The sequence below is a fragment of the Schistocerca serialis genome, chromosome 11, assembly GCF_023864345.2.
Source record: "Schistocerca serialis cubense isolate TAMUIC-IGC-003099 chromosome 11, iqSchSeri2.2, whole genome shotgun sequence".
In the NCBI taxonomy this organism is placed as follows: Eukaryota; Metazoa; Arthropoda; class Insecta; order Orthoptera; family Acrididae; genus Schistocerca; species Schistocerca serialis.
In genome coordinates, this window is record NC_064648.1 from 121,713,798 (window position 1) to 121,741,451 (window position 27,654).

The 27,654-nt window shown below is 43.0% G+C and overlaps 1 protein-coding gene across 1 annotated transcript in view; it reads right to left on the bottom strand.

The window, feature by feature from the left end:
* LOC126426523 (pleckstrin homology domain-containing family G member 5) overlaps positions 1-27,654 on the bottom strand; it is a 556,069-nt gene that overhangs the window by 235,234 nt on the left and 293,181 nt on the right. The window contains exon 7 of the mRNA XM_050088427.1: positions 7,112-7,312. Within this exon, the coding sequence (XP_049944384.1) occupies positions 7,112-7,312 (201 nt within the window). The remainder of the gene's footprint in view (positions 1-7,111; positions 7,313-27,654) is intronic.

Here is a 27,654-nt window from a genome sequence, read left to right on the forward strand (position 1 = left end):
AAATTATGATCATTCTTTATTGAACAGCCCTCGTATATAATACATACAAGAATCAAGACGGCGGCCCATCAAAAATTCCTACCCTGCGTCAACCTCTTCATACCAGAGTACCACTTGCAACCTACGTCTTCCTCTACAGGTTTCAACCTCTACATCTCCCTTCATGATCACGCAAATTGTTCCCTGATATCTCAACAGACATCCTATCACCCTGTTCCTTCTTTTCATCACAGTCCATGATTCACTACCGTAGAATGCTGTGCTACAAATTTAGGTTCTCCAAAACGTCTTCCTTAAATTATGGCCTATGTTCGATACCAGCAGACTTCTCTAGGCCATTTCAGCTTGTGTTACGCTGCATTTTATGTCTCCCTCCCTCTGACGTCATGAGGTACTTTGCTGCCTAGCTTACAGACTTCCTTAACTTCATCTACTTTGCGATAGTCAATTATTATGTTAATTTCATCGCCAATCTCATTTGTGCTACTCCTCACTGCTTTCGTCTTTCTTCGGTTTACTCTTAATCCATATTCTGTACTCATTACAGTGTTCATTCCATTCACCCGATCTCGCAATTCTTCTTCACCTTCACTAAGTACAGCAACGTCATGAGCAAATCTTATCATTGATATCCTTTCACCCTCAATTTTAATGCCGCTGAAGCTTTCTTTTCTTTCCGTCATTGCTTCTTCACTGCACAGGTGAAACAGTAGGGGCGAAACACCGCATCCCTGTTTCACGTCATTTTGATGTGAGCATTTCGTTCTTGGTCTTCTATTGTTATTTTTCCTTCACAATTACTAATTGCAAGAGGGAAATCCGTATCAAAATTCCATACTGCTTCCTGAGATAAACCCAAACATACAGACAGAATATACTAATTGTAAGATATATATATATATATATATATATATATATATATATATATATATATATATCACACAGAACTCCCCTGCCACGTTTTTCTGTCTGTATGTTTGGGCTAATCTCAGGAACTAGTGTGGAGATTTTGATACGATTTTCGTTAATCTATAGACTCATTCGCACGGAATGTTAGCGTGTCTATCACTACACACAAGTATTAATTACAAACAAGTCTTCTGGCTGCAGATGTGAAATGCTACCTGTCGAATCTGGTATTCATCGGCAGCATTCTACATTCTATAGCTCACACCTATTCTCCTTGGAATTTCGAACGTCTCCCAGACCTTTACATTGTCTATCGATTCTTATACATCAACAATTCCTATGAACGTGTCTCGATTCTTCTTGTGCCTTGCCTGCGTTATCAACCCCTGTGGTTCCTTTGACGTTCCTAAAGCCACGTCGACAGTCACCGAACAGATGCTGAATTTTATTTTCCATTCTTCTGTTTACTATTCTTGTCAGCAACTTTGAAGCATAAATAAAAAGGTAAATAAATGAATAAACAAAAACAAATGTTTTGTGAAATTGTTTGCCTAAAATTGACAAATAAAATGGTCAAGAGAAACATTTGACACGCCTTTAAAATATACTTGAAATCATGCACAGCAAATGTACATTCTCTATACCGCTATTTGAGGCATTCTTTGTTGGAAAATTTTTGAGACTCAAAAATTGTACAGGCGTTTTTACACCTACAGGAATAGATGATAGAAATATGTCACGGCTACACAAAAGCAAACAGCACACCCTACATATTCCACCAGACTAATGTCCATACTCTTTAAAATTCTCAGGTTATACATTACACACTGAACATTGAATCTGTAATCGCTGCCTCATTTGCTCTATACGATTTCGAGCACCATTCAAAGCTGGGTCAAATGTTTATCTATTTTATTCCTTACTTCTGAATTAATCATTTTGTGGTATCATGTATCAATAGCACCCTACCGGCGCCTTTAAACAACACCGACTCAAAGGAAGGCCTCGGCGTTTGTTGGTGACGTCACGTCAGCTAGGCACGACGAACGCCAGGTCTGTTGCAGGCAGAAACGCCTGGGCGTGCTTATCACTATAAATCTCTTATTTTTGGACAAAATGTTTGGTATTGTTTTAGATTTTGCAGTTTTATTTAGATAAAAGATTTTCTTACAATCTTAAAGCTACAAATGAAGATCATAGTTCTCTATTACTGAATCCTGTCGAAACAAACGTAGATCAATATGAGAAGATGCTTTGCCCCATTGCAAGCTTCGGAAATTTTACATTCAAGTAACTATATTTACTTGATCCATTTTGTTATCGAAACTTACCCCAACCCCCTTACAATTAACTCGTTTCTTTTATTTATTTATTTATTTTCGTTTGACATGTCACTCGAAATGTGAACTAATTTACATGTGTAAATGTCCAAATGTTGCCAGTCATTAGATTACAGTCGTTTTCAACGAAAGGAATTCTAAACAGGAAACAAAATAGCTTCATACATCGAAAATACTGCTGAGCTAAACTTTTTTAAACATGCACATTAGAAATGATAAATATTCCCCTCTTGCAACTGAAAGGAGAAGCTTTATAAGATAAGAAAATTTTATTTGATAAAACAAGTATCTCTCTTTTGCCTCTTCTTCTGTCCCCCACCCCCTCCCCCGACGTGTACAATCGCAAGATATTTCATTAACATTCAGTGCTCCGCACCCCATAGTCAACCAAGACACCTAAAGAGCACCAATATGTTCACAGTTTCTTGTAAAAGCAACCCAGTACAAACGTAACTTCCTCAGATTTACAAATAAGGTGAAGAAGGACGAATTCTGTTGCTGCTGGACCATGAAGTTGTCTTTGTATGTCAATCCTTAAAACAGGTGGAAATTTAAGGTCAGGAGTACACTGTTTGTTTAAGAAGTGTAATGAATTGCACAATTAATTGATTGCAGAAATCTCTCAGAACAATGTGTGTTGGTCAACTACCGCCAATAGTTTCACAGAGGGAGACACCACCATTATGAGTATGCCTGCAACAGACCTGGCGTTCGCCGTGCCTAGCTGACGTGACGTCACGAACAAGCGCCGAGGCCTTCCTTTGAGTCGGTGTTGCTTTAAACCGGCACCGGAATTGCCAGTTTCTGCCAGGCGCCGACAGGGGGCACGCGCAATATGGCGGACCCAATGCCGCGTGCCTGCTGAGCCACGGCTGCAACGGCTCCGTACCACGAGTAGCCTCTGTCGCTGCACAATAGGATAGCAGGCATCTGGACACACGCCACCCACACTTGGAGCCTCTTCGCTATGTGGTGCTATGTAGATGTTGCCTAGTCACAGTTCTGACACCATGATTCATGCTTTAGTTCAGAGAGGCTCATCCTTGTTGACATTGAGAGCTGCATTATTCGTAATGAGCCTTCATATACTTTGAGAAATATAAGTAAAATAAATCTTCTGTTTGCTGTCTTCTCTTGTTTGTTAATCATTACTGCACCTGTCCAGCTTTTCTATGATAACAGTTGCTGCACCACTCTACAGCCAAAACATTTCATTAACTTTTTTTTTTATTTTTACTATCAAAAACGGTTTTGAACAGTCATACACAACACATTTACCAAAACATTTCATTAACTTTTTTTTTTATTTTTACTATCAAAAACAGTCTTGATCACAATTTATTTATTAGGGTGACTGGTTTAGACTACTACTGCGCTCATCTTCAGACCTACAACTCGTTTACAAAGCTTTAATTAGAGGGCTACATACATTAAGGAAAATACATAAAGTTATAAAGCTATAAAAGGAAGAATTACCAATGAGTAAGAACCTCTTTCTGCTGGAAAATCACTGCGCCAGAAACCAGTGCACGTCTTACTATACATGTAATAAATAAAATAATGGAATCTACATACGAACTTCATAGACAATGTTTCATAAATATGCACAACTACTGTGCCCTCTCGATTTTATTTATTTATTTTTCTCTTAGTATTGATCTGTAAGAATTATTATGCAATCTGTGTAAATGAAAGTCTCTTATTACACCAGTAGAACGTATCTGTGCAGTATGTACTATACACATCAGCTAAAGACTATTGCAGCCTATTCACTGAAAATCGTTTCAATAAAGACATGTTGCTGCTCAATAGTACGTCATCTGACGTGACACTTTTTTTTTTTTTTTTTTTTTTTTTTTTTTTTTTTTTTTTTTTTTTTTTTTTTTTTTGCCAGTGTGGCCGTGCGAAGCGCTTCAGTTTGGAACTGCGTGACCGCTACGGGCATGGATGTGTGTGATGTCCTTAGGTTAGTTAGGTTTAAGTAGTTCTAAGTTCTAAGGGACTGATGATCTCAGATGTTAAGTCCCATAGTGCTCAGAGCCATTTTGTGACACTTTTTGCCATTCCACTTTCGCAACAACTTCGTTAGAAAGAACCTGCTGCCACATCTTTCCACTGGCGCTTATCCTCGCAATGACAACCACTAGTCTGCCTATCGACTTTACAACAACTTCAGCGGAAAGAACCCTGCTGCCTCAACTTTGGAACGGCGTCCAACTTCACCATGGCAACCAGCGGTTCCAAATGGTTCACTAACAGGCCTTGAGAAGGCCACCCATGTACTATCAAAACGAAGTTCGTTTATCCTACATATTTAAATATTTTTAACGCTTCTTAATTGACAATAGCTGTTAAATAAGCTAAGTTTAATGTGTGTTTATTTCTTGAGAATGTTCTTCTAACTAAGAAATTTTACATTGTTATTCGACCTATAACCCATTGGTTACTAATGACATGATTCTGTCAGAAGTGGACGGAGCCTTCATATATATAGTAAGACGTGCACTGGTTTCTCCAGTAGTGATTTTCCAGCAGAAGGAGGTTCTTACTCACTGGTAATTCTTCGTTTTAAAGCTTTATAACTTTATGTATTTTCTTCAATGTATGTAGCCCTCTAATTAAAGCTTTGTGTACCACTTGTAGGTCTGAAGATGGCCACAGTAGTGTTAGAAACCGGTCACCGTAATAAATAAATTGTGATCAGGACTGTTTTTGATAGTAAATATTTGTAACACATTGATCACTGTTCTCTCCCATAATACATTCAAAAGTAATTTTTTTTTCATGTTCTGTTCAGAAAGCACCATCTTTTGGACACCCCATTTGCTTTCCTAGCGTCTTCTGTTCCCGAAATATTGTAAGCCTTTTTCATAGAGAAATATCATACCAATGCAACTTTTTGTGCCAAAATTAGTAGGCCTTGAAGAGATGAACTTTTTCACACATCACTAATAGCAGCTGTTTACATTTCAGTTTTCCCTCTAATCACCAGTTAACTTGTGCTTGATCACTTTTATTACTTTCAAGCAGTTAAAACAATTTTTATTCGAAACTAGATCTCAAGTTAGGGAGTTTGATGCCACATTCGTCGATTTGTCACTCTTTGTCTGGCTATGAAAACTCTGACAATAATCCAACTCGTAATTTTCCCTCAACCCAATGGGTAATTTGTAGGGGGTGCCTCCTCCACTCAGCTCAACGTTTGAGCAATGATAAACACGGCATTCTACATACAGGTCACTACTGCCCGCCCTTGGAATCAGTAATCCAGGATTTCTTATACACCATCGATAACCATCATTTCTCTGGGACATAATAAGTCCTTTGTGATACCTATAAAATTTACACTACTGGCCATTCAAATTGCTACACCAAGAAGAAATGCAGTTGACAAACGGGTATTCATTGGACAAATATATTATACTAGAACTGACATGTGATTACATTTTCACCCAATTTGGGTGCATAGATCCTGAGAAATCAGTATCCAAAACAACCACCTCTGGCAGCAATAACGGCCTTGATACGCCTGGGCATTAACTCAAAAAGAGCTTGGATGGCGTGTACAGGTACAGCTGCCCATGCAGCTTCAACACGATACCACAGTTCATTAAGAGAAGTGACTGGCGTATTGTGACGAGCCAGTTGCTCGGCCACCATTGACCAGACGTTTTCAGTTGGTGAGAGACCTGGAGAATGTGCTGGCCAGGGCAGCAGTCGAACATTTTCTGTATCCAGAAAAGCCCGTACAGAATCTGCAACATGCAGTCGTGCGATATCCTGCTGAAATGTAGGGTTTCGCAAGGATCGAATGAAGGGTAGAGCCATGGGTCGTAACCCATCTGAAATGTAACGTCAACTGTTCAAAGTGACCGACACGTGTAACCGATGGCACCCCATACCATGACGCCGGATGATACGCTAGCATGGCGATGACGAATACAGGCTTCCAATGTGGGTTCACCGCGATGTCGCCAAACACGGATGCGGCCATCGTGATGCTGTAAACAGAACCTGGATTCATCCGAAGAAATGACGTTTTGCCATTCGTGCACCCAGGTTCGTCGTCGCAGGCGCTCCTGTGTGTGATGCAGCGTCAAGGGTAACCGCAGCCACGGTCTCCGAGCTGATAGTCCGTGCTGCTGCAAACGTCGTCGAACTGTTCGCGCAGATGGTTGTTGTCTTGCAAACGCCCCCATCTGTTAACTCAGGAATCGAGACGTGGCTGCACGATCCGTTACAGCCATTCGGATAAGATGCCTGTCATGTCGACTGCTAGTGATACGAGGCAGTGGGATCCAGCACGGCGTTCCGTATTACCCTCTTGAACCCACCGATTCCATATTCTGCTAACAGTCATTGTATCTCGACCAACGCGAGCAGCAATGTCGCGATACGATAAACCGCAATCGCGATAGGCTACAATCCGACCATTATCAAAGTCGGAAACGTGATGGTACGCACTTCTCCTCCTTACACGAGGCATCACAACAACGTTTCACCAGGCAACGCCGGTCAACTGCTGTTTGTGTATGAGAAATCGGTTGGAGATTTTCGTCATGCCAGCACGTTTTATGTGTCGCCACCGGCGCCAACCTTGTGTGTATTCTCTGACAAGCTTATCATTTGCATATCACAGCATCTTCTTCCTGTCGGTTAAATTTCGCGTCTGAAGCAAGTCATCTTCATGGTGTAGCTATTTTAATGGCCAGTAGTGTAATTCTTGTGGCATGACACGTCTCATTTATGTCAAGAACGGAAATTTTAGAGGATTACCACCCCCACCCCTACCCCTACCCCCTCCCGGATAAATTTCTGCGGCCAGTCGCGGTCCTGGCTTCAGACAGAGCTGCTGGTCTCACCCTGAGGAAGCCGTCCCTGAGGTGCAGCGGGTCGAGCGGCAGGGAGCGGTGCCGGGCGCTGGCGACGGCGGGCGCCAGGTGTCGAACCCAGAACTGCAGGCTGGCGGCCGCGACCGCCTCCACGTTGCAGAAGAGCCGGCCGGCGTCCACCTCGACCAGCAGGCCGCAGCCCTGCAGAGAGCGCAGGCACGCCAGGAACAGCTGCGGACACAGAGCGGGGGCGGAGTGAATGGGCCACTTGTCCACCACACCACCAGCTGGCGCACAGGGCTCCCACCTCCACACAAGTGGGGATGGGGGGATCAGCTCGCTTTCCAATGGTTATGTCCATCATAATTTTCCTTTAATTTACGTCTGTTTAACAGATTACCGGTTTCGGTCTTTAATGACCATCATCAGATCTGCAGCAAAAATGGGAAAAATATAAATACACTCGCAAACTGTATACAGCTTAAGAACAATACATAGAGCATATTAAAAGTAGTACTGACAAAATTTACATTTGTGCGCTTGAAATGTGAAGAGGCATACCTGTCTCATAAAAGCGAAGTCCTAATGCACTGCAGCCCTAGTGGCATAGTCAACTGTTAAATGCGGGATCGGCACCAGCATCGTCAAATACATGTAAACCACATCACAGGCACGAGCCATGTTGTCAGTAGTACTACTGTTTAAAACAAGTTGCCGTACAGTAGCCACAAGAAAAAAAAAATGGTTCAAATGGCTCTGAGTACTATGGGACTTAACATCTATGGTCATCAGTCCCCCAGAACTTAGAACTACTTAAACCTAACGAACCTAAGGACAGCACACAACACCCAGCCATCACGAGGCAGAGAAAATCCCTGACCCCAGCCACAAGATGTTTTTGTCTTAAGTTCACCAGATTTCGCTAATGTCGGCATACACTAGTTTTCAATAATTAATTGAAACAGCGAAAGCAAAAGGGGGATAGAATGGTTAAAGTCTGTAATAAGCTTATAAAGTATAAAAAGTGTTACAGTAATAAAATGCAATAAAATGAAGAACACGACAAAAGTAATACTGTTAAAAAGACGAAGAGTTACAAAACAGTGGTTGACATATGCTCTAGTGCCAATATTCTAGGCAATGACATAAATATCAAACACCGTTATAATTGTTGTTGTTCTGGTCTTCAGTCCTGAGACTGGTTTGATGCACCTCTCCATGCTACTCTATCCTGTGCAAGCTTTTTCATCACCCAGTACCTACTGCAACCTACATCCTTCTGAATCTGCTTAGTGTATTCATCTCTTGCTCTCCCTCTACGATTTTTACCCTCCACGCTGCCCTCCAATACTACATTGGTGATCCCTTGATGCCTCAGAACATGTCCTACCAACCGATCCCTTCTTCTGGTCAAGTTGTGCCACAAACTTCTCTTCTCCCCAATCCTATTCAATACTTCCTCATTAGTTATGTGATCTACCCATCTAATCTTCAGCATTCTTCTGTAGCACCACATTTCGAAAGCTTCTATTCTCTTCTTGTCCAAACTATTTATCGTCCATGTTCCACTTCCATACATGGCTACACTCCATACGAATACTTTCAGAAATGACTTCCTGACACTTAAAGCAATACTGGATGTTAACAAATTTCTCTTCTTCAGAAACGCTTTCCTTGCCATTGCCAGCCTACATTTTATATCCTCTCTACTTCGACCATCATCAGTTATTTTGCTCCCCAAATAGCAAAACTCCTTTACTACTTTAAGTGTCTCATTTCCTCATCTAATTCCCTCAGCATCACCCGACTTAATTAGACTACATTCCATTATCCTTGTTTTGCTTTTGTTGATGTTCATCTTATATCCTCCTTTCAAGACACTGTCCATTCCATTCAACTGCTCTTCCAAGTCCTTTGCTGTCTCTGACAGAATTACAATGTCATCGGCAAACCTCAAAGTTTTTATTTCTTCTCCATGAATTTTAATACCTACTCCGAATTTTTCTTTTGTTTCCTTTACTGCTTGCTCAATATACAGATTGAACAACATCGGGGAGAGGCTACAACCCTGTCCTACTCCCTTCCCAACCACTGCTTCCCTTTCATGTCCCTCGACTCTTATAACTGCCATCTGGTTTCTGTACAAATTGTAAATAGCATTCGCTCCCTGTATTTTACCCCTGCCACCTTTAGAATTTGAAAGAGAGTATTCCAGTCAACATTGTCAAAAGTTTTCTCTAAGTCTAACCGTTATAATTATCCGGGCTGTTATGCCGTGGTTGATTGATGAATTCTGCGTCAACTCCCAACGTTTCGTCCCCGTCTGCGTAGTTCATCTTCAAGGGGGTCCGTAGCTCGATGGAAGGTCCAACACACCCACTGGCTCGCTACTGACTGCCGCTAAATTACGTGTCCGCGCGCCGAGCTGTGACGTCACGTGTTTTGAAAACGTCAGTGGAATTGGCCGCTGTCCGCTGCCGTCGATTGGGCCACTCGGTATACCGCAGACCCACGCACACGGACCGTTATTTGCACCGGGATTCGAACCACCGCCCACAAGAGAAGCGGGGAGTTATCAAGACGTTAGCGGACCTGAGTTGCTCGACGCTGAGATGGATCTCCACAATGCGCCAATGAAGAACGGATATTCGTCCGCCGAAATAAAACGTGCGTTGAGACAGTCACGCAGAAACCATAGTGACGTACAGGCTACTGCAAAATCTAAGGTTTCCCTGCCGTTTGTTAAAAATGTAACGGAAAGAATAGGGAGGATCTTGACGAAGCGGAATATTACCGTAATTTACAAGCCCACCAAGAAGATACAGGAATGCCTTAAGCCTGGCAAGGACGCTCGCAAACCATTGGAAAAAGCTGTATAGGACTCCGTGCAGCTGTGGAGATGTTTATGTAGATACCACCGAGAGAACTGTTTCTAAACGTTTGTAAGAGCACAAGGGCAATCGTAGAAGAGGAGAAACGAAACGATCAGCTGTTGCGGAGCATGCTTTCCAGCCACGTAACCACCATATTCGTTTCGAGGAGACGCAAATACTAGCGACCTCAAGCGGATATTACGAAAGGCTCTACAGAGAGGCAATCGAAATCGCCAAATACCCTAATAATTTCAGCCGAAAGGAGGAGGGCGTGAAATTAAACGGTATATGGATGCCGGTGTTAAAGAAGATGTGTACCACCCGTCCACTACTGGAAGATGGCAGCGGACAGCGGCCAATTGCACTGACGTCTCCAAAACACGTGACGTCACGCCTCGGCGCGGGAGCGCGCGGACACGGAATTTAGCGGCAGTCAGTAGCGAGCCAGTGTGTGTGTTGGACCTTCCATCGAGCTACGGACCCCCTTGAAGATGTCTCCCGCAGACGGGGACGAAACGTTGGGAATTGACAGAATTCAACAACCGACCACGGCATAACAGCCCGGATAATTATAATGGACATGACATTTTCGGCCATGAAAGTCTACATTTCCAATGGTTGTCAAGACATCCACAACAGCAAAACATCCTACACTTACACAAAAATTTTATGTGGACTGTGAACACATTCAACTCACTGTTGGAAATAATGAACTGTTCGATACCGGGAATCGGCTTTGCCTCCTGAATAATGAAAATGATGGACACAAGCGTAGCATCTACAGACAATTGGGCGGACATAACGTTGCTCTTGCGGCCATAGGAAACGCAACAACAACGACTACGACGATTTAGTAACAGAAAATATATTCGAAATAATCTAAAAACGAGTATGTAACTAACGGGACACTCGTGCAAATTTGTGACTTTTGACAACACTAAGTGGGAAAGTTAACTAATGAGCAGGTATTGAATAGAATTGGGGAGAAGAGGAGTTTGTGGCACAACTTGCCCAGAAGAAGGGATCGGTTGGTAGGACATCTTCTGAGGTATAAAGGGATCACCAATTTAGTATTGGAGGGCAGTGTGGAAGGTAAAAATCGTAGAGGGAGACCAAGAGATGAATACTCTAAGCAGATTTAGAAGGACGTAGGTGCTCGGAGATGAAGAAGCTTGCACAGGATAAAGTAGCATGGAGAGCTGCATCAAACCAGTCTCAGGACTGAAGACCACAACAACAACAAGTGGGAAACAAATAGAGGAAATGACGCCCCATAGCCCATATCGTCTTGAATTAACCTGTGATCTGCACATTACGTACAATCTCTACAAAGAACACTAAGTTGGTATCGTCATCTTCAATTAGCTGTACATTATGTACATTCAGGAGCAAAACAAAGTTAGTATCGTCATCTTCAGTTAACCTGTGGTGTGTACGTACATTCTCCAGGAAGATACGAAGTTGGTATGGTCATCTTCAATTAGTATGTGGTCTGCACATTAGTGTACCTCCTCCACGAAGGCCGGCCGCTGTGGCCAAGCGGTTCTAGGCGCTTCAGTCCGGAACGGCGCTGCTGCTACGGTCGCAGGTTCAAATCCTGCCTCGGAAACGGATATGTGTGACGTCCTTAGGTTAGTTAGGTTTCAGTAGTTGTAAGTCTAGGGGACTGATGACCATGCTCTCGTCTACAAGACTAAAAATCCCATCGTTCGAGTTGCCCCACTCTCTTTTCTTAACAAATATTGTTGACAAAAGGGTAGGCTCTACAAATTCAAGAAGCTGCATTCTTTATACAATATTCATCTATTTAAAACGTCGCTGCAGTGCTCATCATATGTTTGAAAAAAAAATGGTCAAATGTGTGTGAAATCTTATGGGACTTAACTGCTAAGGCCGTCAGTCCCTAAGCTTACACACTACTTAACCTAAATTATCCTAAGGACAGACACACACACCCATGCCCGAGGGAGGACTCGAACCTCCGCCGCGACCAACCGCACAGTCCATGACTGCAGCCCCTTAGACCGCTCGGCTAATCCCGCGCGGCCATATCGATTGAATTTTGAAATATTTGCACTGTACAGGTCTATCTTCAAGAGAGTAGTTTGCAAACCATTTTCTTCTTAATGCGGCCTGCTTCGAATAATTACTGCTGTTAATGTTAATAATTATTACTGTTAATAATTATTGATGTTAATGAAAAAGCGTCGTCACCAACTAAAACCGCATCTTATAGCATGCCGAGTGTTCTCGATTGTAATGCATGCAGTGTGATATGTAATTTCAGTTCTGGCAACAGTGCTTGATGCATTGCAATATCTTTATTCCTTATCTGATAATTATCTCTATTTGCCGCGCGGGATTAGCCGAGCGGTCTAAAGCGCTGCAGTCGCGGACTGTGCGGCTGGTCCCGGCGGAGGTTCGAGTCCTCCCTCGGACATGGGTGTGTGTGTGTTTGTCCTTACGATACTTTAGGTTAAGTAGTGTGTAAGCTTAGTGTATGATGACCTTAGCAGTTAAGTCCCATAACATTTCACACACATATGATTTTCTGATTTTATCTCTATTTAGAAGAAACGTAAACAGTTCTGCTGACATCCTAAGCTAATTAATAGAACTTCTTGGGTCTTGCATTATAAATTATTTGAGCAAGGATGCTGAGCAACCAAGCTGACGTCTTTTCTTCATCCAGTTACAAATCGAAACACGTTTCCTATTTTTTTTTTTTTTTCTTATGCAGCGATTCCGCACAAGCTTTAACTCCAGCACAACTCGTGCGACGTACAGCTGCAAAACTTTCATTTCAGACACGACTCAGGAACCCACAAAACGACGAAACTGTAGTGCATACTGGTTTCGCCGTGTCTACAGTCAGATATGAAACCACTTGCGTGCAACTCATTCCACGCAACGAGTGGCGCCACCCAATGTCGTTGTGTAAACTAGGCTTTATGCGACTGGCGCGAAATCTGAACAGACATCACCTTTCACATGTACAGGGTGTTTCAAAAATGACCGGTATATTTGAAACGGCAATAAAAACTAAACGAGCAGCGATAGAAATACACCGTTTGTTGCAATATGCTTGGGACAACAGTACATTTTCAAGCAGACAAATTTTCGAAATTACAGTAGTTACAATTTTCAACAACAGATGGCGCTGCGGTCTGGGAAACTCTATAGTACGATATTTTCCACATATCCACCATGCGTAGCAATAATATGGCGTAGTCTCTGAATGAAATTACCCGAAACCTTTGACAACGTGTCTGGCGGAATGGCTTCACATGCAGATGAGATGTACTGCTTCAGCTGTTCAATTGTTTCTGGATTCTGGCGGTACACCTGGTCTTTCAAGTGTCCCCACAGAAAGAAGTCACAGGGGTTCATGTCTGGCGAATAGGGAGGCCAATCCACGCCGCCTCCTGTATGTTTCGGATAGCCCAAAGCAATCACACGATCATCGAAATATTCATTCAGGAAATTAAAGACGTCGGCCGTGCGATGTGGCCGGGCACCATCTTGCATAAACCACGAGATGTTCGCAGTGTCGTCTAAGGCAGTTTGTACCGCCACAAATTCACGAAGAATGTCCAGATAGCGTGATGCAGTAATCGTTTCGGATCTGAAAAATGGGCCAATGATTCCTTTGGAAGAAATGGCGGCCCAGACCAGTACTTTTTGAGGATGCAGGGACGATGGGACTGCAACATGGGGCTTTTCGGTTCCCCATATGCGCCAGTTCTGTTTATTGACGAAGCCGTCCAGGTAAAAATAAGCTTCGTCAGTAAACCAAATGCTGCCCACATGCATATCGCCGTCATCAATCCTGTGCACTATATCGTTAGCGAATGTCTCTCGTGCAGCAATGGTAGCGGCGCCGAGGGGTTGCCGCGTTTGAATTTTGTACGGATAGAGGTGTAAACTCTGGCGCATGAGACGAAACGTAGACGTTGGCGTCATTTGGACCGCAGCTGCAACACGGCGAACGGAAACCCGAGGCCGCTGTCGGATCACCTCCTGCACTAGCTGCGCGTTGCCCCCTGTGGTTGCCGTACGCGGTCGCCCTACCTTTCCAGCACGTTCATCCGTCACGTTCCCTGTCCGTTGAAATTTTTCAAACAGATCCTTTATTGTATCGCTTTTCGGTCCTTTGGTTACATTAAACCTCCGTTGAAAATTTCGTCTTGTTGCAACAACACTGTGTTCTAGGCGGTGGAATTCCAACACCAGAAAAATCCTCTGTTCTAAGGAATAAACCATGTTGTCTACAGCACACTCGCACATTGTGAACAGCACACGCTTACAGCAGAGAGACGACGTACAGAATGGCGCACCCACAGACTGCGATGTCTTCTATATCTTTCACATCACTTGCAGCGCCATCTGTTGTTGAAAATTGTAACTACTGTAATTTCGAAAGTTTGTCCGCCTGAAAATGTACTGTTGTCCCAAGCATATTGCAACAAACGGTGTATTTCTATCGCTGCTCGTTTAGTTTTTATTGCCGCTTCAAATATACCGGTCATTTTTGAAACACCCTGTAGAAACACACTGACCAACTTTCGTTTATGTCACACAACTCCGTCTTGGGGGTGCAATTTTTTTTTCCGTCGGTGCAGAAAACTACACATACACGATAAATTACGCAGTTGGCTTGTTTAGCTTGTATGTTATTATGGATTACAGTGAGTGCTGCAGTAATCAGTCTCAGGTCCACTGAAATGTTTACAGGAAGCTTCTCAGACTTTTTGTCGTCAGTTCTGCATAATGTCTGCTTGTGTTTTCCAAGGTAAAGAACGGCAAGACTCGCGTCTTCGTGCATCGCCAGGCGCCGACATATTGCCTACGAAGGCAGACTCTCGTGAGTGTCGCGACCCGGAAGGAGATATTGCGCAATAATATTGTGCTGTTTTGGCCTCGCACTTTCAAGTAACGGGCGTTCAAAAAGTCTCTCCGCAGTGCCGTACGATTGTTAGCCGTGCGTGCCGTATGCCGCAGTAAATATACCGAAATGAAAACTCAGTGAAATACAAGTTATTAATTTATCGAATAATCATTTTTACTTACAAATTTTCACACTAAATGCTGAAAGTGTCCCCCCTGTTGCTGCATACACGATTCAATTCCTCTAATCATGTTTCCAAACCCAAGCTGTAACATTTCTTCTGTAACAGAAGCAGTGAAAGTGGACATTACAGTTTCCAAATCATGGATGGACGGTTTCTATATACAGCTGCTTTCGCTGCACCCCAAAAGTAAAGAAAAAGTCAGGTGGTGTAAGGTCAGGGGAACGTGGAGGCCAAAGTCCTTGTGAAATTATGCGATCAGCAAAAAACATCAGCAAGCAGTGACATTGACACGCGGGCTGTATGCGCGGTTGCACCATCTTGTTGAAAATAACCGTTCAGTATTTCACTTAACACAAGTTCTCCTATGAATGGGTACAGAATATCACTGCAGTATCGTTGTGCGTTTATTGTGTAAGAAGCCTGTTTAGGTTTTTGTGTTGGTACCGCCACGTAGCGCTCTGTATGAAAATCACTGACTGTGCTGTGTGCAGTCTGTGGCTGGTTTGCATTGATGGAATATTCGCTATTGTAGTGTTGGGCAGCTGGATGTGAACAGCGCGTAGCGTTGCGCAGTTGGAGGTGAGCCGCCAGCAGTGGTGGATGTGGGGAGAGAGATGGCGGAGTTTTGAGAGCGGATGATCTAGACAGAGACAGTAAATTTGTAAGACTGGATGTCATGAACGGATATCTATATATATTATGACTTTTGAACACTATTAAGGTAAATACATTGTTTGTTCTCTGTCAAAATCTTTCATTTGCTAACTATGCCTGTCAGTAGTTAGTGCCTTCAGTAGTTAGAATCTTTTACTTAGCTGGCAGTAGTGGCGCTCGCTGTACTGCAGTAGTTCGAGTAACGAACATTTTTGCGACGTAAGTGATTCATGAAAGGTATAAGTTATTGTTAGTCAGGGCCATTCTCTTGTAGGGATTATTGAAAGCCAGATTGCGTTGCACTAAAAATAATGTGTGTCAGTTTAGTGTTGATCAGAATAAGTAAACAGAGAAATGTCTAAGTACCTTCAGTTCTGCTCAGCTGTTTGAAAAACAAATAATGTAAGAGGTTTATCAGCACAGTCATTCATAAATTTTTCTAAGGTGACGTTTCAATTGTTTCGCTGAAAAATATCGGACCCACAATCCGATGTCTAGAAATTGCAATCCAAACTCCTATTTTCACAGGATGAAGTGGTTCCTCATGAATACACAATGGATTTGCAGTAGTCCATATACGAGAATTTTGCGAGTTCATGTACCCGGATAAATGAAACCATGCCTCATCAGTGAAAAACGTTTCATTGACAATATCCCTTCCATTTTGTTGAACTAAATTTTTGAACCATTGACAATAATGCAGTCTGTTGCCATGATCAGTATTTTTCAGTTCTTGCACGACTGTCACTTTGTATGGGAAAAAGTTGTAATTGTTTCCTTACAGCTGTGTAGGCCGTTCCGACACTAACATCGATTTCCTCGGCGAGTTTTCTCACTGACCTGTTCGGACTCGCAGACATTTTATCGGAAATATCGAGTAGTTTATCCTCAGACAAAGCGCTAGGACGTCCACTTCTCGGTGCATCTGTCACTGAACCCGTACTTCGAAATTTGTTAACCAAATCTCGCACAGTATCGCGATGTGGGAGTGTTGTCTCCGGGCAAACTGAATTAAATGTTTGACGAACTGAAACTGTGTATTTACCGCCAGCTTTGAACACTTGTTCGACTAAAAACACACGTTCTTCAATGGTTAGCATGTTAGCAGTGACAAAAACGAAACAAACGATCAAAGGAACTAAACTGAAACGTCCACGTCAACACGTAACGACACACACCAACGATACTACTGACGCTGGCTGAGATAAACGAAACAGTGGAATGTTGGGAGAGTCCACTTGAAGGGAAGTAACCCAGGCAGTCGAACAATCATACGGCACGCGCGGCTAACAATCGTATGGCACTGCGGAGAGACGTTTTGAACAACCCGTAGTACATTGAAACAATACCGCTGCGCAATAGATATTGAGCGTGTGTGGACGGCTTTAAGAGGCAATCCAATGGCCTCAGATCTCTTGGCCACTAGCCCTACCTCCCCTCTCGAGGAGGTGGCGTGTGGCGGAGAGGTAATTGATCACAACACACAGACACACACACACACACACACACACACACACACACACACACCTCAATGTCACCTCGGGGGCCAATACGCGTCGATGCGAGGGATCGCCCACCCCCTCCAGATGCTATGGGATATATAGGAGATTCCACACCATTAATGCCCAAACCTGGCACTGTTCCCAATTGGCGATACTCTGACAAAGATAAATCTCTCGCCTCCCTGGCTTCCGCGCTGTTACGTCGGAAGCCATTACCCACGCAGCTGCGGGCTGCTCTAACATTCGGTCGGTGCATAAGTTCGCAGCATTTTTCGTTACGTTTAATAAACACGACACTTTGGTTCAAAAAAATGGTTCTGAGCACTATGGGAGTTAACATCGTAGGTCATCAGTCCCCTGGAACTTAGAACTACCTAAGGACATCACACACATCCATGCCCGAGGCAGGATTCGAACCTGCGACCGTAGCAGCCCCGCGGTTCCTGACTGCAGCGCTAGAACCGCACGGCCACCGCGGCCGGCACGACATTTTGGTCATCAACAATATATTGTCCTTCACTATTTACAACTGTCTGCCGACGCTGGGGTAACATTTCGATTCCGCGACTTGTGATGGCCTCAACCCGCAGGAAAATTAATTATCAAAATCTGAACTGTGAAGTCATCCAAAATTCTAGTTGGAAAACCACACTCTTTGTTATACTTCTCAATTGGTCACGATCCCACTTTATTTATGAACTGAAAACTCTAACATTCACGAGCAACTGCTCCGAAATTAACCTGAATCAACAAAATTGTGTATATATTCTCCGAAACTTCAAAGACATCTAAGACAATATCTGAAAGGAATTAGAAAAAAGTGACAAAATTTCGTGAATCACACACAATACTCTTAATAACTGCATGAACACTAGGGGGGTTCACCGTACATCTACCCACTTTTGAGTATAACCAGTGACTCTTAATACTACGACTCGTAGCAATACAATATCAAAAACTTTTATTACTGGGTAAACAGTCCCTACGTGATTTGACGGCTGACATTTATAATTCACCCCCACGTCAGGATTATTTATTTCTCGTTCAGCTACAGGCAAAGCGTGATACACTTACAAACATCAACATAAAAATTTAAATTAACATTAACAATGATTTACAATAAAATTTTCAGGGTTTCCAGCCACAAAAGTGCTTGGTCACTTATCACATGTATGTCCATCAGATTTCCTCCCTTAAGTCCGTGTACGTCGCACTCAACTATATGCTGCATGGTTTGACTCTCTCCGCACTCACAATTGGGGTCCTGGGAGAAACCCTACTTTTTCAACAAATATCCGCACCGACCAACACCTGTCCGCAGACGATTTAGAGTTACCCACACTCTACGTTGGAGTTGGAAGCCTGGAACTCGTTGAGATGGGTCCTCAATAAGGAAACTGTTATTCACTTTGCTTTCCTGCCATTGCTGTTTCCACAGGTTATCGATATCAATCTGTTGTTTGAGTTCTTTCCAGAAGGGATTTCTTGACGTCAATCTGTCAGGGGGAGGAGGTAGGTCCCTGAACTTTTCTTTGTACCTCTGGATTGCTCTTTCACGTCTAATCGAGGGTGGTTCGATATTGGCAAGGACGGGCAGCCAAGGTTTCGGGGTGGGTCTTACTGTTCCTGTTATGAGCCTCATTGTCTCGTTAAGTTGCACATCAATATATCTGACATGCCTACTGCGGGCCCAGACGGGTGCGCAATATTCCGCTACACTATACAGAAGTGCCAGTGCTGATGTGCGTAGAGTTTCAGTGGAACATCCCCAGGTTGTTCCTGCCAGTTTCATTATGATGTTGTTTCTTGTTTTCATTTTTTGGGCGACTTCGTACAGGTGGCTCTTATATGTGAGAGTGCGATCTAGCTTAACACCCAGATATTTTGGCGTTCTATCGTTTTTCAACAATTTACCTTTTATTTGCACTTTTAGCTCACGATTTGCATCTTTGTTACACAAGTGCATTATTGATGCCACGGATTTAGTCGGATTTACTTTGAGGTGCCAGTTGTCATAATATTGTTGTAGTCGTTCCAGATCCCTGTTTAAAATTTCTTCCAGTTCTTCGAAAGTGTTGGCGTGAGCCGTGATAGCGATGTCATCTGCATACATAAAAGAACGAGATTCCAGGTTTGGGATGTCCGCTATGTATAAATTGAAAATTTAATTAATAGAGTCTGTAATTGTTATACTTTTAATAGAGAAAGAAAGTTTCTAGGTCAGAGGATAGCGTTCGGCGAAATCTCTTAACTTTTTGTTGCATACGAAGCGTTGCGTTGGGCACAGCGTTGCCAATTTAGCGACTTTGTCGCTAGAAATGGCGACTTTTGCCTTCGTCTTAGCGACAAAAAAAACTTTTTAGCGACAAAAATTATTTAGCGACTTATCTGGCGCCTTTTGGAGTACTGACGACTCAAAACTATTTTCGGCCAGTATTTTCATTAACAAAACTAAGATTTTGACTATAGAAATTGTCTGAGTCAAGTTTGTCTGAACAAAATAAAGTTTATTTGAAGAAGAGATGCATTCAGTTTAGCCTGAAACTCATAAAAGAAATTCAACAAAGACTGCCAAGTAAAGTTACGATCCTGAAAAAAAGTCAATGCTGAATGTTAAAGAAACAGGAAAAGTGAATAAAAATAATGCTGTAGCGGATGTAGCCAAGGAACTGGGTTTTAGTAGCGATTTCGTAGACTGTATGTTGCAAAAATGGCATAATATCAACTTCATTAGGTGGAATAACACTACTAGCACTGTTTTATTTTGGAGTGAGGTTTTGCTGTATGAAAATACCGCAGGGGAGAATCCTTTTTCTTTGATTTCACAGCCAGCAATGACTGTTCTATGCCTACCGCCTTAAAATGCAGAAATCGAAAGAATATTCAGTTCTATGAACATTATAAAAACTAAACAACGTAACAGATTATCGTTAAAGACAACTAATGCTTTGATCATATTGAGAGAGCAGCTGAAGAAACAAAATAAAGATTGTGCATCTTTTGACATACCGTCAGACGTATTGGAGCTTGTTGGAACGAACAAAAGTTACCCTTTTGCGACAAAACCAGTCGAACTGCAACGTCATCTTTTGAGCGACGTACAACCCTCTACATCAACTACAGTTCTGTCAGAGCATGAAACAGAAGAGTTATTCGATCTTCTGAGTGACGACGATGAATAGCTCACATACCGGTATGTATATATTTTGTAACTTAATTTGTTTTCTTGCTTTCTTTTGTTACAAATATAGTTGTATATTTCTAGTATATTTGACTACTGTGATTGAAACAACAATTTATGTGTTGCATCAATTATGATAAGTTTAATTAAACGTTAGCATATTTTATATATATGCTGTTGCAAGCGATGCGTCATTTAATTAAGACAATATAGCAATTACGTATGAGAGCTTTTATTAATATTTTATTCCCCCCCCCCCCCCCCCCCCCCCCCACTGGCTTATTGCACCATTCACAGCACGAAATTTTCAGTACACCCCTAGTAAAATTAGTTTTAGCGACTTTCTAGCAACTTTTGATATTGAATGTAGCGACTCGGGTTTTTTAGAGTTGGCAACACTGGTTGGGCAGCACGGTGTCGGCGGCTTACGATGATGATAGCAGGATACAGGCAGCTCCGCTGGTTAATCGTCTCCGGCGAAACGCAAATAAAGTTCTGCACAGCTGTATCATTAATCCCGTGGTGATTAACAAACCACAAGACGCCAGTATACGACCGTTGTTGACATGTCCTCTCTTTCAAAGTACATTACGTAGACATCGCTCGTTTTTACACTTTATGCACTGTCCGTGACGCTATCGTCCATAATTGCACAGTTCGTCACATTCATATAGTCTTAGCCACAAATACACATTTCATGTAATTGTTCTCGAGTGTGCCGGCCGAAGTGGCCGTGCGGTTAAAGGCGCTGCAGTCTGGAACCGCAAGACCGCTACGGTCGCAGGTTCGAATCCTGCCTCGGGCATGGATGTTTGTGATGTCCTTAGGTTAGTTAGGTTTAACTAGTTCTAAGTTCTAGGGGACTAATGACCTCAGCAGTTGAGTCCCATAGTGCTCAGAGCCATTTGAACCATTTTTGTTCTCGAGTGTGAAGCAAACCATAAACAATGTCCACTCTGTTCTCGCATTTCAAACTTCGACAACGTCACTGAAAGTCATTTGTATTGCGCAGTTAATTAAAGTCTTCACTTTCACGGCTTGATAGAATGTGATAGACAACAGTTCCACCACCCAAAACCAATACCAGCAAAGTTCATTCGCATAAAATCACTGTTTGTGTCGGCCACAACAAAGTATTGTTAGCGGCACTTTCACAGTCCGGTTTATTTGCTCTTGAAGTTCGCTGGCGATGGCATTACATGCCGCAGTGGTAAAGAGAATTAACAATCTGATAGTTCGGTATCACTGTCCATACAATTACGTATGCTTTTCATAAAACACAGTACTATTTTTCCGCGCACGCTTCACAGACACCATCCACCATCCCCCTCTACTACACAACCAACTTCCGACTATCGATATCACTATCGCTGTCCCCTGTCTACAGATGTTATATCGTTATCGTAAATTACGTATATCTTTATAAATGTTATTGACTGCATTTTTCACAATTAATAATATTCCAAAAGCGAACTTTACAAACTTTACCACAGGTACAAAGCAAGAAACATATTTATCCATTGGCAAACGAAATAATCAATATTACATTTTTACATTTAAAAACCACAGTAGAATGTTACATAATCACAATTACAAATGCCAATATGAAACACAAGAAAAAGAATAGAAATCTAAAGAAAATTACGAAAAAAAATTTATATGCGTAATTAGCAATGCCTTCACACACTGTAGAAATCACACGGTTTTGAAGCGATGAACTCGTTGCGCAATGTTCGGAGCGCATTTGCATCCGGAAAGGAAAAAAAGTTACCAGTGAAGGCTACACCTCGGGGAAGCAATTTGTAGTACACCATACTGTTGGTGTTCCGCCAGGTACATAACATTATCTTTTGTGGATGAGCACAGGTTTTTGAACGGGAGTTACTGCTTTGTTTGGGCCCAACCATTCCTTTTTCTTTCCCTTCCGTTAGCTTAAACGCACCATTTCTCGTTAACAGTAACGATACAGAATAGCAATAGTCGGTGTTGTTCAGCTGGAAAGTTTGTGGTAAGATCTTATGGGAACAAACTGCTTAGGTCATCGGTCCCTTGGCTTACCCACTACATGTTCTTTGCTCGCATATCATGTCGTTTCTGGAAACCCAGAATCTACTCTGTAGGAATCAACATGGATGCCGGAAACAGCGATCCTGTGAGACCCAACTCGCTTTATTTGTTCATGAGACCCAGAAAATATTAGATACAGGCTCCCAGGTGGATGCTATTTTCCTTCACTTCCGGAAGGCGTTCGATACAGTTCCGCACTGTCGCCTGATAAACAAAGTAAGAGCCTACGGAATATCCGACCAGCTGTGTGGCTGGATTGAAGAGTTTTTAGCAAACAGAACACAGAATGTTGTTCTCAATGGAGAGACGTCTACAGACGTTTAAGTAACCTCTGGCGTGCCACAGGGGAGTGTTATGGGACCATTGCTTTTCACAATACATATAAATGACCTGGTAGATAGTGTCGGAAGCTCCGTGCGGCTTTTCGAGGATGATGCTGTAGTATACAGAGAAGTTGCAGCATTAGAAAATTGCAGCGAAATGCAGGAAGATCTGCAGCGGATAGGCACTTGATGCAGGAAGTGGCAACTGACCCTTAACATAGACAAATGTAATGCATTGCGAATACATAGAAAGAAGGATCCCTTATTGTATGATTATATGATAGCGGAAAAAATACTGGTAGCAGTTACTTCTGTAAAATCTCTGGGAGTATGCGTACGGAATGATTTGAAGTGGAATGATCGTATAACATTAATTGTTGGTAAGGCGGGTACCAGGTTGAGATTTATTGGGAGAGTCCTTGGAAAATGTAGTCCATCAACAAAGGAGGTGGCTTACAAAAGACTCGTTCGACCTATACTCGAGTATTGCTCGTCAGTGTGGGATCTGTACCAGATCGGGTTGACAGAGGAGATAGAGAAGATCCAAAGAAGAGCGGCGCGTTTCGTCGCAGGGTTATTTGCTAAGCGTGATAGCGTTACGGAGATGTTTAGCAAACTCGAGTGGCAGACTCTGCAAGAGAGGCGCTCTGCATCGCGGTGTAGCTTGCTGTCCAGGTTTCGAGAGGGTGCGTTTCTGGATGAGGTATCGAATAGATTGCTTCCCCCTACTTATACCTCCCGAGGAGATCACGGATGTAAAATTAGAGAGATTCGAGCGCGCACGGAGTCTTTCCAGCAGTCGTTCTTCCCGTGAGCCTTACGCGACTGGAACAGGAAAGGGAGGTAATGACAGTGGCACGTAAAGTGCCCTCCGCCACACACGGTTGGGTGGCTTGCGGAGTATAAATGTAGATGTAGAATCTGCCTTAAACTAACTTACACTAAGGACAACACACACGCCCATGTCTGAGAGGGGAACCTTCCACGGGGGGAGCCGCGCGAACCGTGACAAGACGCCTCAGACCCAGCGGCTATCCCTCGCGGCGACGACAAGCAAGCAGAGATGCAAATATGGTGACCCACTACTCTCTGTGCTGCTCACTCAATGCATGCAGTACCCGTACACCCGAGTTTCGTACCTTCGCCACTGCTTGCAAATGGTGCACGATGGTGGAATGAGAACAGATCATCTCGCTCACTAGTTCTCGTGTACTCTGACGTAGATAATCGTGGATTAAAGGGTTTGAAAGATCTTTATCAAACACCAAATGTTTTACTGAATGTGGTGGCTTACTAAGGTAAAAACAACCCTCCTCATTACGGGGAAACCACTTTCTTGCCGTGCTCTGTCCAACGCCATTACCCCCATACACTACACAAGTGTTTCTGGCTGCCTCCGCTGTTGCAACCTCTCTATTCAACGCAAACAGAAGAATACGTCGGAAATGTTCCGATTTCTCCACTTGGCAACTCCACCCACTATCTCCAAATATGCGGTAGCGTTCTCGCTTCCCGCGCCCGGGTTCCCGGGTTCGATTCCCGGCGGGGTCAGGGATTTTCTCTGCCTCGTGATGACTGGGTGTTGTGTGATGTCCTTAGGTTAGTTAGGTTTAGGGGACTGATGACCATAGCTGTTAAGTCCCATAGTGCTCAGAGCCATTTGAATTTTATCTCCAAATAACAAAACGACAGAACGTAAACTCAAATAGCGACAGTGAATTACGAGGGTAACCCCAAAAGTAAGGCTGGTTCAAATGGCTCTGAGCACTAAGCGACTTAACTTCTCAGGTCATCAGTCGCCTAGAACTTTGAACTACTTAAACCTAACTAACCTAAGGACATCACACACATCCATGCCCGAGGCGGATTCGAACCTGCGACCGTAGCGGTCGCTCGGCTCCAGACTGTAGCGCCTAGAACCGCACGGCCACTCCGGCCGGCCCCAGAAGTAAGGTCTCCTATTTTTTCATAAGCACATGGACCTGTTTGTTTCTGTAATGGTTTACGTCAGTTTACAGTTTGAACATTTAAATATTTTTCGACATAATCACAATTTCTGTTGATGCATTTTTGTAGGCGCTGTGGCAGTTTTTGTATGCCAAAGTCATACCAGCTCGCCGCCATGCTGTTCAGAAAGTTACGAACCTCTTATTTCACCTCGTCGTCGGAGCTGAACCGCTGGGACCACAGTTAACGCTGACAGGTATTGTGAGACTCTGAAAAAACTCAAACGGGCAATTCAGAACCGGAGAAGAGGAATGTTGAGCAAGGGCGTACGCATTCTCCGTGACAACGCTCGCCCACACATCGCTCGACAAACCGTTGCTCTCCTGCAACAGTTTCAGTGGAACACAATCACCCACCCACCCTACAGTCCTGACTTGGCGCCCAGTGACTATCACCTGTTCCCTAGGTTAAAAGAACATTTGGCCGGAAAGCGATTCAGCGGCGACGAGGAGGTGAAAGAAGAGGTTCATAACTTTCTGAACACAATGGCGGCGAGCTGGTATGACATGGGCGTACAAACTCTGCCACAGCGTCTACAAAAATGCATGAGCAGAAATGGTGATTATGTCGAAACATAGCTAAATGTTCATGCTGTAAAGTGATGTAAACCATGTAGAAATAAACAGGTGTATGTATTTATACAAAAATAGGAGACCTTACTTTTGGGGTTACCCTCGTACAAATGGAAAAAGACAACGATAAATAAACCCATTGCAACCGGAATACCAACATGCAAAAGAAAAACGCTACGAACTTATGCAACAACCCAATATACCGGTTGATCAAAAAGTCAGTATAAATTTGAAAACTGAATAAGTCACAGAATAATGTAGATAGAGAGGTCCAAATTGACACACATGCTTGGAATGACATGGGGTTTTATTAGAACAAAAAAAAAAAAAAAAAAAAAAAATACAAAGGTTAAAAAAATGTCCGACAGATGGCGCTTCATCTGATCAGAATAGCAATAATTAGCATAACAAAGTAGGACAAAGCAAAGATGATGTTCTTTACAGGAAATGCTCAATATGGCCACCACCATTCCTCAACAATAGCTGTAGTCGAGGAATAATGTTGTGAACAGCACTGTAAAGCATGTCCGGAGTTATGGTCAGGCATTGGCGTCAGATGTTGTCTTTCAGCATCCCTAGAGATGTCAGTCGATCACGACACACTTGCGACTTCAGGTAACCCCAAAGCCAATAATTGCACGGACTGAGGTCTGGGGACCTTGGAGGCCAAGCATTACGAAAGTGGCGGCTGAGCACAGGATCATCACCAAGCGACGCGCGCAAGAGATCTTTCACGCGTATAAAGGGCGCGTCATTTACGACGGTGGCCGAATTTAGGTTCATTCTGCGCATCTGACATCACAAAACACAGTCAGCCAATGAACAGAGAACGACGTTGCCAGAGCTCGACTGCAGTGCAGAGCACGGACGAGTGTGTTCAGTTTTAGAAACGTTCAGTCATAAATAAAGTAATTGAACAAAAGCAATGTCTTGAGAGCAGACTTTCTTTTAAAGAAAGTTTGGAAAAAGCATTCTTTATACCAATTGCTTCATATTCTATTAATTAATTAAACCAAACAAGCAATAAGCCTCCTAATTCCGGCGATAGCAAGGAAAGGTGTTTGTATCATTCTCAGTAACCGCTTTTTCGCAGTAAAGAACAGTGGTAATTGTTTATTTCCTATTGTACTTCGACGAAACGTGAGAAATTCATAGTCATAACAACAGTGTTTGTCGGTATTTTGCGTGACATGTGAAAGTGCTCCGTGAAGCCTAGTGAATGACGAGCTGCGTTTGTGTAATGGTTGAAGTGTACAGCTGCTAAGCGAAGGGTTCTGAGTTCAAACCTTGTTCAGTGCTTAATATTTTCTTTATTTAAAAACAATAACGAAGTGTCTTACTCCATGAATTTTGTTTGTTTCAATGTAATTTTTTGAAATTTCTAGTAGCAACTAAAATCGACCACACGGGAAGTACACGTTATGGACTTTTACCTCTGCAAACTCTTCAAAATTTCGTGCAATGGTTTACTACATCTAATGCTGCACAATAACTGCGTTGAACATAGAAACAAAATTAAGTCATTTATGGGGGGGAAGGTATCAGTCAAGAAGATGAGTAAAATACAAATTTTTCGGCCAAATAGTTTTTGTGAAATCGAGTGATAAAGTGTGTCAAAGCAGTGGAAACACCATGTATGTGTCTGCACAGGCGAGCACTGCAGTGATGACAAAATCGCGCACAGCGCAGAATACGTCTCCGTAACAGCGAAATGGTTAACGCGGCTGTGGTGGCTTTTCTTCATAAACTGCGCGCTCCCCCCTAAACGTAAGTTTGCTTGGCGCGTGCAACTGGCGACGCAGCAATCTTCCGCGTCTGGGCGGGCATCCGCCAAGATAAAAGAATTGAACTATAGCAATATGGGGTGCGGCGCCATCCTGCATAAACATCGTACCTTCCAGCAGGTGTTTATCAGCCAGGCTGGGGATGATGCGATTCTGTAACATACCGGCGTACCTCTCACCCGTCACGGCAGCAGTTACAAAACCAGAATCACGCATTTCCTCGAAGAAAAAAGGCTGATAACGGTTTTTTTGTTCTAATAATACCCCCGTGTCATTCCAAGCGTATGTGTCAATTTTTACCTCTCTATCTACATTATTCCGTGGTTTATTAAGTTTTCAAATTTACGAGGGCAGTTCAATAAGTAATGCAACACATTTTTTTTCTCGGCCAATTTTGGTTGAAAAAACCGGAAATTTCTTGTGGAATATTTTCAAACATTCCCGCTTCGTCTCGTATAGTTTCATTGACTTCCGACAGGTGGCAGCACTGTACAGAGCTGTTAAAATGGCGTCTGTAACGGATGTGCGTTGCAAACAA